Source organism: Lynx canadensis, chromosome D1 (genome assembly GCF_007474595.2).
Source record: "Lynx canadensis isolate LIC74 chromosome D1, mLynCan4.pri.v2, whole genome shotgun sequence".
Taxonomy (NCBI): domain Eukaryota; kingdom Metazoa; phylum Chordata; class Mammalia; order Carnivora; family Felidae; genus Lynx; species Lynx canadensis.
In genome coordinates this window covers 98,347,648-98,360,197 of record NC_044312.2, presented here as the reverse complement: position 1 = coordinate 98,360,197, position 12,550 = coordinate 98,347,648, and the positions used below count along the sequence as shown (strand labels likewise).

The 12,550-nt window shown below is 50.5% G+C and overlaps 1 protein-coding gene across 2 annotated transcripts in view; it reads right to left on the bottom strand.

Moving 5' to 3' along the window:
* The window catches only part of CRY2 (cryptochrome circadian regulator 2), a 33,528-nt gene that overhangs the window by 3,950 nt on the left and 17,028 nt on the right, over positions 1–12,550 (bottom strand). Inside the window, exons 6-12 of one of the 2 annotated variants that reach the window (XM_030332036.1) lie at positions 11,027–11,167; positions 10,455–10,766; positions 10,059–10,210; positions 9,734–9,936; positions 9,307–9,399; positions 7,943–8,084; positions 6,194–7,651 (exon numbers count right to left, since the gene is read on the bottom strand). In XM_030332036.1, coding sequence (XP_030187896.1) covers positions 7,945–8,084; positions 9,307–9,399; positions 9,734–9,936; positions 10,059–10,210; positions 10,455–10,766; positions 11,027–11,167 — 1,041 coding nt within the window. In that variant the 3' untranslated portion in view covers positions 6,194–7,651; positions 7,943–7,944. Of the gene's footprint in view, positions 1–6,193; positions 7,652–7,942; positions 8,085–9,306; positions 9,400–9,733; positions 9,937–10,058; positions 10,211–10,454; positions 10,767–11,026; positions 11,168–12,550 lie in introns of those variants that run through there. The other variant, XM_030332035.1, reaches the window with a different exon arrangement.

Below are 12,550 nucleotides of genomic sequence, written 5' to 3'. Positions count from 1 at the left end.
GAGCCCGATGTGGGGCTCGATCTCACGAACTGTGAGATCATGACTTGAACTGAAATCAAGAGTCAGACACCTAACTGACTGAGCCACCCAGATGGTCTGAGTACCTCATTCTTTAAAATATACATTATTTTCAATAATTTTTCCTTTAAGCTTGTACCAAAATGGCCTAGCCATATTTTTCCTAAAAGTAAATGTATTTGTTTCTGAAGTATACATGTTTATTGAAACATGCTGTGGTATATATTTTACACACAGGTCTCTCTGTGGCCCCTGTTAAGCCAGAGATGACTTTTCTTCTGAAACTGAAAAACTCGGGATTTTTCCTGAATGGAATGGAGAGTGTACCATACAGGTCCTCTTACCCAAAACCTCTTTTTATCTTGTTTTCTCCACCTTTAAGGGATGGGGGAGGATAAAGAGTGCATGAAGATTCCTTACAATATGGGCTCTAACTCTGGGGTTCTTGGCCCCTTTGTGGTCCAAGGATAGGATTAAGGGGCAGTCCATGAGGACCCTGAAGTTCTGTGCACATTTTTCTGTGTGTATGAATTGCTACAACTTTCTGGGGAGAATCTATCCTTTTTTTTGTTTGTTTGAATTTTTAAACGTTTTTATTTTATTCTGCACAGAGAGAGGGAGACAGAGTGCGAGTGGGGGAGGGACAGAGAGAGAGGGAGAAACACAGACTCTGAAGCAGGCTCTAGGCTCCAAGCTGTCAGCACAGAGTCCAACGTGGGGCTCGAACTCACGGACCATGAGATCATGACCTGAGCTGAAGTCAGACACTTAACTGACTGAGCCACGCAGGTGCCCCTGGGGAGGATCCATCCTTTATCAGACTCTCCAAAGCACGGGTAACCCGAAAAAGGGTTTACGAACCAATGCCTATATATGGTTGGGAAAAAAAATATTTTCATTAAATTAATTTCACTTTTTCTTTTTACTTTTTAATGTGGTTACTAGAAATTTAAAATTATACTTGTGGCATGCATTGTATATCTGACAGGACTGTTCTAGAGTTTGAAGCAATGAAATCTTTGTAACGGGGAGACAGAAACCCCCCCCTTTTCCAGATTCTCTGATCGAACACTAGGCAGCGTAATTGTGTAAGCAAATGCTTAATTGTAACCAGTGATCTTCACAGCTTCTGGCAAACTTGTCTCTAAGTACTTATGATTGTTGCTTATAGAGCTAGGGCTTAGCAATAGAAGATGAGTGAGTGCCTTAGAGGATTTGGGGTATGTATTACGGGACTAAGGATTTCCAGGCTCCCTCTCCATCTTGACCATACAGGGAGGAGACATGCCCTTATTTCAATGGGCAATGGCACTCCATAGCGGTTGTCCAGGGTCTATGGGGCCTTTATGGAAGAGTAGACAAGAGCCCTGCCTTCACTCCTGAGATCACCTGAATAATGAATGGATCCATGTACTTGCTAACAGCGTTGACTTGCTTTTGGTTAAAAAAGCCCTTTTCAGGTGCCTGGGTGGCTCAGTTGGTTAAGTGTTGATTCTTTTAAAAAAATTTTTTTTTAACATTTATTTATTTTTGAAAGAGAGAGAGAGAGACAGAGGCAGAGTGCGAGTGGGGGAGGGGCAGAGAGAGAGGGAGACACAGAATCAGAAGCAGGCTCCAGGCTCCAAGCTGTCAGCACAGAGTCCGACGTGGGGCTTGAACCCATGAACTGTGAGATCATGACCTGAGCCGAAGTTGGATGCTTAACTGACTGAGCCACCCAGGCACCCCCAAGTGTCTGACTCTTGATTTCGGCTCAGGTCATGATGTCATAGTTCCTGAGTTCAAGACCAGTCTGCTTGGGATTCTCTCTTCCCCCTCTCTCTGCCCCTCCCTTGCTTATACTCTCTCTCTCTTAAAATAAATAAATAAAACTTAAAAAAAAAATGCACTTTTCAGTGACAGGCTTAATTCAAATGCTTAAACTGTCTTTTCATTGCAAAGTATCAAAATCCTTTCTCTCTCTTTTTTTTAGCTGCTTATCTTCATTATGTTTTCTCAGGGGATGGCCTAAGACTTCCCAAGTCACCATATGTATAGAAAACATTATTTTGGAATTAATGTGACTTTGCAAGTATCTTTAATCAAATTTATAAGATTATTTTCTAATATGCTTTGCCTGTCAACCTTCTTAATGATTGCTTTACGCCCCACAGTGACAATGACCCATCATACAATCTGTGGATGGCATTCATTGAATTAGAATTAGGCTTATAATAAATCTCACATAAAGTACAGTAATCAAGAGGATATGTTATTTAATGTGCAACATTTCCTGTCTGCATCTGGTGCACACTGGCAGTGAGTGGGTATTCCAGTCTGCTGTGACAGCATAAGATATGTCCTGTTGCCTGCACATCTAAAATCCGAGCAATGTATTTGTCAGCTCCTCAATTATTCTGCATCACAATTAAACATTTTCCAAAGGAAAGCAACAATAAAAAGAACCAATGCCTAGAATATAAGCAGTCAGGTGGCTATAATGCTAGCACCTCAGACCTATGTAGACTTGGGCGTGACTTCGCTATGGGGCAGGCTCAGGAAGGGAGATGGCAGTGTGTGGGCCTCAGATAAGCCCCTGTGACCCACATCCCTCTGTAATGGGTTCAAAAGCACAAATACAGAAAACCAAGGTTTGTAAGAACCAGGATGTGCTTGTCCACGAAATCAGTCAAAGGCCTGGTCAACTAGTTACTCAAGCTCCTTGATCAGCAGGTAACTAGGTAGTTCCTGTGCTCTTGTTCTCAAGCCAGGGCATAAGTCTGCAGAAAAAAACGTGGACTGGGGAAATCAAAGGAGGCCCTGCAAGAAAATGACGACTGCAGCATTAAAAGAAAGGGAAGAACAGGTAGGGGGAGGCACCAAGGGAAAAATCAACTCATAAAACATGCACTGAAAAATCAATCTCTCAATTGTCCAACTCTTTCAACCTGTCATTAAATGTAAGAAACACAGAGGCAGCAGCTGAACACAAGGTAAGTTAATGACTGCCTCCCTCAGTGCACCCGCTGTTCGAATTACCCCCAGGCTACCTGTGAGCCAGATGCTAACAAGAAATCCAAGTCTGTGAGTCTACCCTTCCCCTGACCCCAGCCCAGAAGGGGCGTGTGGATGATGTGCACGCAGGAGCTTACATCAGCAGAGGATACCCCAACAGCTCAAGGTTGGCGGAAACTTTGGAGCCTGCAACCAGGTCTCGGTGCCCAGGAGCTTGAAAGGGGAAGAGGGTTTGCCACCAGCTCGCAAGTTAGGAAGAAGGAGGAACAGAGGCGCAGCCGGGCTTGGATGGGCTGAGATGGGCTACAAAGCAGGGCTCTCAGCTCCGTCTCATTTCTCATGTCAGTGACACCCTTTCCTTTCCTGCACCATACAAATCCTACAGCAAGGGGAGGGGATGTCAGCCAGCCAACAGCTACTTGGTTGGGAAAGTGCAAAGGGACACTGAGTCCCAACTTCTCGTTTCCAGGTCAGGAAGTGAGAAGTGGAGAGGTGAGGAGAGGTGAGGCAACTCGGGTGAAGGCTCCCAGGCAGTGAGCGCAGGATGGCAACGCAGACACTGGTCTGAACGTAAGACCAGAGTCCCACTGTCTCCACATCTACTGTGTAGCATTTTAGGTCACCCGCTGCCTTTCCCATAACGTTGTTTCACATGAGGGACACACAACAGAAGTGCCAAAATGACGAGGAAGAGATTCCAGACGTCAGGTTTTCTGCAGTGAAGCCCCAGGGCTAACCAAGCTTGGTGACCTGTGGGCAGGGGAGGGGAAGAGGTGACCCTTGGCCAGGAGACTTCTGTATTCAATTGGGGCTTCTCTCAACAACCACTGTGTGCCAGCCGATGGGCAAATGGATCATGTGCGCTGCTCCCCCATGACAAAGCAATTGGACCAATAAGAAAAATCTGTACACAATTCGAGGCTAATGGAATCCTGAGCAGTCAGCAGCTTTAGGGATTATAGGGAAGCCTCTGAAATGATAGCTATTTGGAGACTGGCTTATTTTTCAGTTTAGTGAACATTGTACAATACCACCAAATGCAGAACAGACACTGGTGTGGGTTTTAGGTAAGCATGAAACCTACTGATATCAAGGCATGTTTTACACTGTAAATTGTTGTCTGTCCTGTGAACTGCCATAGCTCTGAGGCATTAGAAATAATGGAATCACAAAGCCACAGAGCTCAGAGCTAAATGGGGCCTCAGAAGATTCAGGATGGAGCCTTCAGGCTGGTAAAGAATGATTAGTCACACCTTATAGATGCAGTCTCAGAAAGGCCAGGTATCCTGCCCCAAGTCACACAACTAATGCTGACCAAGAGAAGAGGGGAGAAGGGTAAGTCTCCTGCTTCTCAGTGTCCCGTGTCAACTCTGGCCACGTGGCCACAGCTCTGTGGTCCACTTAGCCCGGAGGGCGGCCTCTGGCTAAAGTAACAATAACACAATTCAAGACACCCTGAGAAGCATGTACAAGATGGTAATGTGATTTCATCTCCATGGTGCATTTGACCTTGTTCAAAGGCTTTTTTGCACATACGGGTTTTCATTTTCTTTCCCTGACGTGTGCTCGATTGGCAGGGCAGGGGACAAGGTGCTATTATCACTGTTTTACAGATAAGGATGCTGAATGTCTTGGGGGCCAGGCACTACCACCAGCATCCAGTGAAACCCAAGTATACTCTCTTCTCTCAGGGTTTTCAAAGAACACGTGCATTCTTCCCCAGTCTGTCTTGTCCTCTGACCTCCTAGCCCCCCACTTCCAAGCAATTAGCCATGATTAAGAGCATAGTAAATCTTGAGAATCAGTCCTTAAGATCCCAGTTGGCCAACGGATAATCTCCTGGGTGGCCAGGCCAGAGACAGGCTGACGTCCTCACCCTTGTAATGTTTTTACTTGGAGTCACTGCTATCGCGTCTCAGCTGGCTCCCCCACTGCCACCATTTCCTCTGCAGACCCCAGCCCAATGCCTTCCAAAAACGCCTGTTTGATCAGTTCACTTTCCTGTTCCAAAATGGTCCTTAGTGTCCAGAGTACAAGGATTCACCTGCCTGACATTTAAGACCCTGCAGGCTCCAACCCAACAGTAGCCTTATGTTCTTCTAAAATAATAGTGATGATATTTATAATAATAGCTACCATTTACTGGATACTTATGAGCCAGGCATTGGGCTAACTGCCTTGCCTATTACCTAGACGCTGTTAGCTGTCTCCCAGTACCCACACTTCCTAGCTACCAAAACCCTGATTTTGTTCAGTGGGTCATGGACCGGCACAGACCGTGGCTCATGATTGGTCTAAGTCAGTGAGTCTCAAAGTACAGTCCCAGAATAGCAGCATCATCGGCTGCTGGGAACTTGTTAGAAATGCAAATTCTCGGGGCGCCTGGGTGGCTCAGTCGGTTAAGTGTCCGACTTCAGCTCAGGTCATGATCTCACAGTCTGTGGGTTCGAGCCCCACATCGGGCTCTGTGCTGACAGCCCAGAGCCTGGAGCCTGCTTTGGATTCTCTGTCTCCCTCTCTCTCTGACCCTCCCCTGCTCATGCTCTGTCTCTCTCAGTCTCAAAAATAAAAACATTAAAAAAAAAAAAGAAATGCAAATTCTCAGGCCCCACCCCAGACCTACAGGATTAGAAGTTCTGGGGGTGGGGCCCAGCAATCTGTGGTTTCACAAATCCTCCAGGGGATTCTGTTTCTCACTCAAGTTGGAAAACCAATGGTCTAAACCAATCCTGATAACCTGGATCCCTACTTCCCACACTGGAGGTGGCCCTGTGACTCAGTGTGGGCTCATGAGACCAACATGAAAAGCCGGGAGAAGGGTATTCTGGGAAAGCTTTTATTTTCTTGATGAAAAGGGAGAGAGGCATCCCCTCCCAATCTTTTTGTTTGTTTGTTCTTCTCCAATCTTAAAATTGCAACCCCCCACTGTGGGCCAATCTTTACTTTCTATCTTCTTACCACCGTTTTTTTCTTCTTCATACCACTTAGAGCCTCTCGACTATATCTACTTGTTTACCGTCTGTCTCCTCCCACCAAGATGCACCCAAGAGGGAAGGGCCTTCGTCAGTCTTGTTCAGCACGTCTCAGTATCCTCATGTGCACAAAAGTGTCTGGCAAACTGTGTTGACTTGGTGTGTGTTTACTGATAAATGAGCACAGTGGTCTCTTCTTTCTTGCTTTGGATGAGAAATTGATGGCTGAGGCTGTGGCAGCCACCTTGACACCACAGAACAAGAGAATCTCAGAGAAACTGGCTCTGACATAGTTGAGCCAACTCAAAACCAGCAAGGCGCGCATTAGGGCCTCCTGTTAGGTGAGAAAAACAAACCCCTGTCTGCTCGAGCCAGAGCAGACAGCTTTCCTACTCCCAGCAGTGCCGCGCGCTCCTATCAGACACATAAATGTAACCATTTAGCCTTTGTAACAACCTACTTTATAGGTAAGGAAACTAAGTCTCATACCAGTTAACTAACTTGTACAAGATCACATAATCATTAAGCTATTTTTCTTGTCCAAAATGCCCTCCTTGTGGTCTAAATCCAACTTACCTTTTAGCCCCAAGTGTAAACTTCTGTACTGTATTCCCTGATCACTCCAGCCCACCAACCGCTGGCTTATGACAAGCATGTAGAGTCTATATCATCTGTCTAGGAATTAGAAGTTATTTGCCCTCTTTTTCTAAGCAGACTGTTAAATGCTTGTGGGTGGGCATCATCACATATCTTTTATGCATATACTCCCCTACCTCACATAGCTCCTGGCAATAATTTCATGCTGAATTGGATGCCATTAGCTTACTGAGCAACCTTGATCCAGACATTTAACCTCTCTATTCTTTGATCTTCTCACCTGAAAGTCGGGAGTGACAGCCTGGCAAGGTCCAGATTTGTAAGGCAGAATGAACTTTGCTTAGTATCAAAGAGCTAAGAGATAACTAAGAGAGTAGTATCTAAGCCTGCCAGTGCTTCTGGAACAAGCCAGCACAAATCTATCAGTGACGTCTATGACCAAGAGCCTCACAGGGTAAAGGGCACAAGCATCAAACAATCGTTGTCTCACCCAGCACTCAAGCTTAGCCGCTGAAATCAGATGGCCTCACCTGGCCCTGAAATGGAAGGGTGTGGAAAAAAGAATCCATGGGCTCCATAGAGAAAAAGCATCCTCTCCAATCTAATGACGCAGACATGGCACATAAAGAACAGCCTGGGATGATGACTCAAAGAGAAGAGTAATTTATATTTCCCCAAGAAAGGCATAAAAGTCCTTTCCTGCTCTGGGGAGGGAGCCAATTTTTATTTTGTAAATGACATTCAGAGGGCTTCCAAGAAAGCTGAGTGCTGACAGGGAAGTGCAGAGCCAAGGCCAGGAGGACGGGGAGAACAGAGGAGTGGCTTCAAGAGGCAGAGACCATGGGCAGCCAGACTCTACTGGTCCTCAGGCAGGGCTGGGCCTGGCCAGCAGTGCCCAGCCCTCTGCTTGTCTTCTGAAGGTCAGTGCTGCCCTCCACTGGCCTGCCTACGGAACACAGCCCGTCCACGAGGGCAGAAGGTCCAGGAGCATCCTCAGATCCTGCTATGGGGCCATTTCTCCTACAGCTTCCTCTCTGGGTCTCTGCTTTCTTTTTGTGGGATTTGCCTCACTTTGATAGGTAGAAAGAGCCAAAGGGGGGGGGGGGGGAAAAAAGGTTTTTCCTTAGCTGGTAAAGAAAGAAAAACGCTTTACTTTTAAATTTCTTTTTAAAATTTAAGAGGCATAGAAGTCAGAATGGAAGAAATTTAGAGCTGAAATCCTAGAAAAAATCATGCAGTCGCCGCCAGGTTTTCATCTGGTTTGCTGGGTTTTAGCCTTCAGCTGGCAGGGCAGTAGTTTTCCAGACCCCTGTCCACCTCTCCCACCTCCTTCCTCCAGCTGAATCTGCGCTGTCACTCACCCTCAGACGTCCCTGCTCGGCAGCTCTGGGGCGGGCAACCCTGCCACCCTCGCCCGTTTGCTGAGTTCTTCGCCCGGTGGCTCCTCGGCTGCTTCCAGCTTGCGTTTCGGGGACGCTTGGCCACTCGGTAGCGCTCTTGGGCCTGTAGAGAAGCAGGTCAAAGTGTCACAAGGACCCTGCACGGAGCCAAGAGGACCCGACACTGTGCGACGGCAGCTCTTCCAGGGGCAGGGAGCCTGCCTCAAAGCCATGCCAACGAGTTGCTCCTCAGGTCCGCCCCTCGGTCTTCTCTCAGCAGTGACCTTGCCTGGAAATGTCTAAGGAGGGCATGACCAGGCCTGCTGGAGGCAGGGCCAGCTTCTGGGCCCCAAATCCCATGGGCTCCAGGCCACAGACTGCTCTGGCCTGTCTGCTGCCCTTGCTCTGAAGGTCAGGCACTCCCTCGGAGACGCTGGATCAGCCTCCTGAAGCAGGAACAAGCAGCACCCTCATCTGTGGAGCTAGCCTGGCTTGGCAAACTAGAAAAACCCCTGGCGCTCTTGCTGGCCTCATCTTACTGACATCGATCCCAGAGCTGAAGGGAGGAGGTGAAGAATTCGGCAAGACTGCCTGACCTGTCTTTGCTGCCACCACCGGACTGTGCTGCCCCCTCCTGCCTGGACCACCACGGTTGCCTCCTTTCTAGTCTCCCTGTCCTTGGGCCTGCCCGCACCGCACTGTCCCTTCCACACAGCAGGCGGAGGGAGCTTTTGAAAACACAGGTCAGGTCACACACCTTCACCCTGCTGACCACCCCTCAGTGCCTCCTCAGTGCGCTGATGACACAATCCTACTCCTCCTGGGGGGGGGGGGGGGGGGGGCGGGCCCAGGTGACACCGCTCCTGCCACACCTGGTCCCCATCTCACTCTAGCTCCTCCCTCGGGGTACGCCAAGCAGCACCAGCTTCCCTTCCTCTGTGCCTCGAATGGGCTAAGCTCGTTCGTCTCTGGGTCTTTCCCTGCTATTCCCTTTGCCTGGAATGTTCTTCCCCCAGTTCTTGGAAAGCCTGGTTCTCCTTGTTACCAGGGTCCTGCTCAGAAAGGGGTTTCCTGACTAATTCTGTCTAAAGAGCCTGAAGGAATCCCCCTTCCCCAGCCCCTCTCTTACCAGGTCATTCAATTTTATTTTCCCCCAAAGCCCTTGTTATCAAAAATGCTCTTACACGGTTCCTTTACTGTTTGTCTCTGCCAAGAGGAATATAAGCTCTCTACAAGGGCACAGATTCATTCCGGCCTCTGTCCTCAGTCCTCAATGACTGAACTGGTGGTAGTTCTGCAGTGTCCTCCGGGTGGACATGGGCCCCAGGAGGCCAGCTGCTACTCACCTGCACTGCTCACATTCCCAGTCTGGCTCGAGCTGGGCTCTGCCACCGGGTTGCTGAGGTCTTCCACACAGGAAGGGACAGAAGCCAGCAGACCTGGGAGAGAGGCAGGGATACGATCAGAATATAATCTCGCAGGACTCTAGAGGGCCACCAGGCGGTTGAAAACAGGATGCAGTGGTGGGAAAGGGGGTGCTGGGCCATGACACTGGGGCTCCATCGCTTCCCGCTGTGGCCACGACGAAGAGAGGCCCCGTCCATCCTGGCCTACAGTGCCCTGTGCCCTGGGAAGTCAAGTCAACTTAACAGCTCAAAAGAGAGCACTCAGTCTCCCTTTGCAAATATCTGGAAACCCCCTCTGAGCCCGCAGGTAGGTGCTATCCTGCCCCTAGTGAGCTAGGGGATGATGGTGGGAGTAGCGGCTCCTTACAGAGTCCCCGGTAGCGGGAGAGCTGCTGATAAATCTGCTTCATTCGCTCAATGTTGAGTCGGCTGGTCTCAGCATGGTTGACAATGGGCCGGGGATAGTCCACCCCAATGATGCATTTGGCTGCCTTCTGAACGGACTCTGGGGCATTCCAGGGCTCATAGATGTATCGAGAGGGGAATCCTTTCAATATGGGCAGGTATCGCCTGAAACACATACATCGGACAACCGGTCAGCACACTGGCACTCTCCTTCAAAGGGCCAAGGGTATCTCATCCTAGGAGCAGGCCACAGCAGCCAGAGCAGAGAGCCTGGACCGCATCCTCACCTGATGTAGTCTCCACTGGGGTCCGTGCGGCGGCCAAAGCCTACAGGGCAGTAGCAGTGAAAGAACTGTTGGAAGAAAGCACTGCAGGACAGCCACATCCAGCTGCCCGCGTTCACGCTGAAATCTGCATCCAGGAGCAGCTCATCAAATACCTAGATGGGGAGAGTGTGGGACAATCAGCCACCTTGAGGACCTCCTGCCATGATTCTCCCCAAGTTACCACACATCTCCCCATGGAGGAGAGCCAAAGCCCTTCTGCGGAGGGCAAACCAGCGAGGATTTGGAGGGGATGCCCAGGATCCAGGGATCCTACCCCATGCCCCAGCCCAGAAGAGGGCTGCCCCTGCTGGGCCTGACAAGAAGGAACAGGCCAGCTTCCCCCGAGAGAGCACTCACCCGGACCCCGCTCTCCCAGCTGACCCAGAGGTCTCCGCGGGTGAGGAAGCAGGCCACAGCGTGCCGGGCCAGATGGTGGATCCAGCCCTCCTGCCTCAGCTGGGTCATGATGGCGTCAATCCAAGGGAAGCCTGTCTTGCCCTCGGCCCACTTGGCCAGGGCCTCAGGGTTGCGGTCCCAGGGGATCTGGATGCAGATGGGGTTCCCCTCCATGCGGTCAAACCTGGGGTTGTTGGTGGCTGCCGTGTAGAAGAACTCTCGCCACAGGAGTTGCCCAAACAGGGAGAGGGGGGGCGTGCTGTTCCGCTTCACCTGGGGTTGGGGGTGGTAGCATGTGGATGCAAATACCCACCCAGCTCTCAGCACCATGTCGCTCAGGCCTCCCCCACAAGGGAATCTGGAGCTGCCACGAACGTGGTGGCTCCAAACCCCCTAGACGTGTGGCGGGACTGTGCCCTAGCAGTGGTCCAGCGTGCCCACAGGCTGAAAGCCCAGGCCCTTGACTGGCCCGGAAGCCCCGTTCTGCTTGGCCGTGACCGGGCGCAGGGTGCACTGCCCTCCCCGCTCCTCACCTTTTTGTACAGGTCCCACAGGCGGTAGTAGAAGAGGCGGCACGAGAGGCAGCCGAAGCGCAGGTAGGGGCTGAGGCCCGTGGGGCTGGCCAGCAGGGAGTTGGCGTTCATTCGGGGCCTCTCATAGTTGGCGACCCAAGCCTGCAGTGGGAAGAGAAGGCGAAGAAAGGAAAGGCCTGGATGTTAGAGAAAAAAACCCCGAGGCGCCGGCACAGAGCGTGACTTCAGAGCCCGCTGTCATACACGTCCTCCCATCTGATCTGAACCATCCTCTGAGGCGGCATTTCTCAGCACCTCCTTTTGAAAACGAACGACGAAGCCCAAAGGGTGATGTGCCTCTTCTGGGGTTACAGAGTCGGTAAGAGACAGGGCCGGGGGGCACTTAGCTTCTGACTCCAGACTCCACCTACATCCAGGAACTCTTTTCTCTTGCTCCACTGCTAGAACCCTCTTTCTCTTCTTGATGACTCTTTCACAAACTTCACACCCTCTTTAGACCCCCTACGCCACACTTCCCCGCCACCCTCCAGCAGACGACTTTCCTTCCCGACAATAAGGAAATGGAAGCCCTCAGGAGAAAAGCTCCTCAACCTTTAGCCACCAAATCTACAAACTCGCCTGCATCTACACCTACCCCCTCTTGTGACCCTGCCCAAGGCGAAGGCCTCTGCCTGGCTCTGGAGCCCGCCCCTCTTCCCTCTGTTGCACGTTCCGTATCTTTCTCTCCAGTTTATACTCCAAGAATATTGGGGAAGTCATCTAGCTTTTTCGCAAACCAAAGGAAAAAAAAATGAAGGACTTCTAGTAACTTCTAGCAACCCTGCAGACCTCTACTCTTGGGTCCTCTTTCCTCTCTTCACAGCCCATTTCCCCACACCCACCTTCACTTTTCAGCCCACTCAAGTCTGGCTTCTGCCCTCACCCACTCCCACCAAGCTGCCTCCCACCAAAGTCTCTGTGGTTTCCATGCCACTGAGTCCTGCAGGCACTTCCTGTCATAGTTTTGGACCTCTCGGCACATCTCACCCTGCTCCCGTCTCCATAACCCTCTGTTCTGTTGGCCTTTGGACTCCACACACTCCTGGCTGCCTCCCCTCCCAACCCCTTCGGTGCTGGCATCTCAGGGCTCTGTGCTGGGTCCCCTACTCAACTGTGTTACTGGGGGAGAGCGTCCAGTCCCGTGGCTCCCAACACCACTTCTTTACGGAGGATCAGCATGTCAGTGGCTCCAGCCCAGGATGCTTAGCTGCTGCTTAGCTGGATTCCCAGATCACTCCATCCACCTCCCTGCCAGGATCTCTACTTGACTGCCCTCCAGGCCCCTCGAAGTGTAACAACTCTTTTCTTCAAACCACCCTTCCAAGGGCATCCTTATCTCAGAAAATGCACCGTCATCCACCTGGGTGTCCACGCCAAGGCCTGGCCATCACCTGTGACTTCTTTGTGGCCAAGTCCTGTCAATTCTACTGTTCAAAGATTCCTCAAATCTGTCCTTTTCTTCCCATCACTCTTGCCACCAACCTG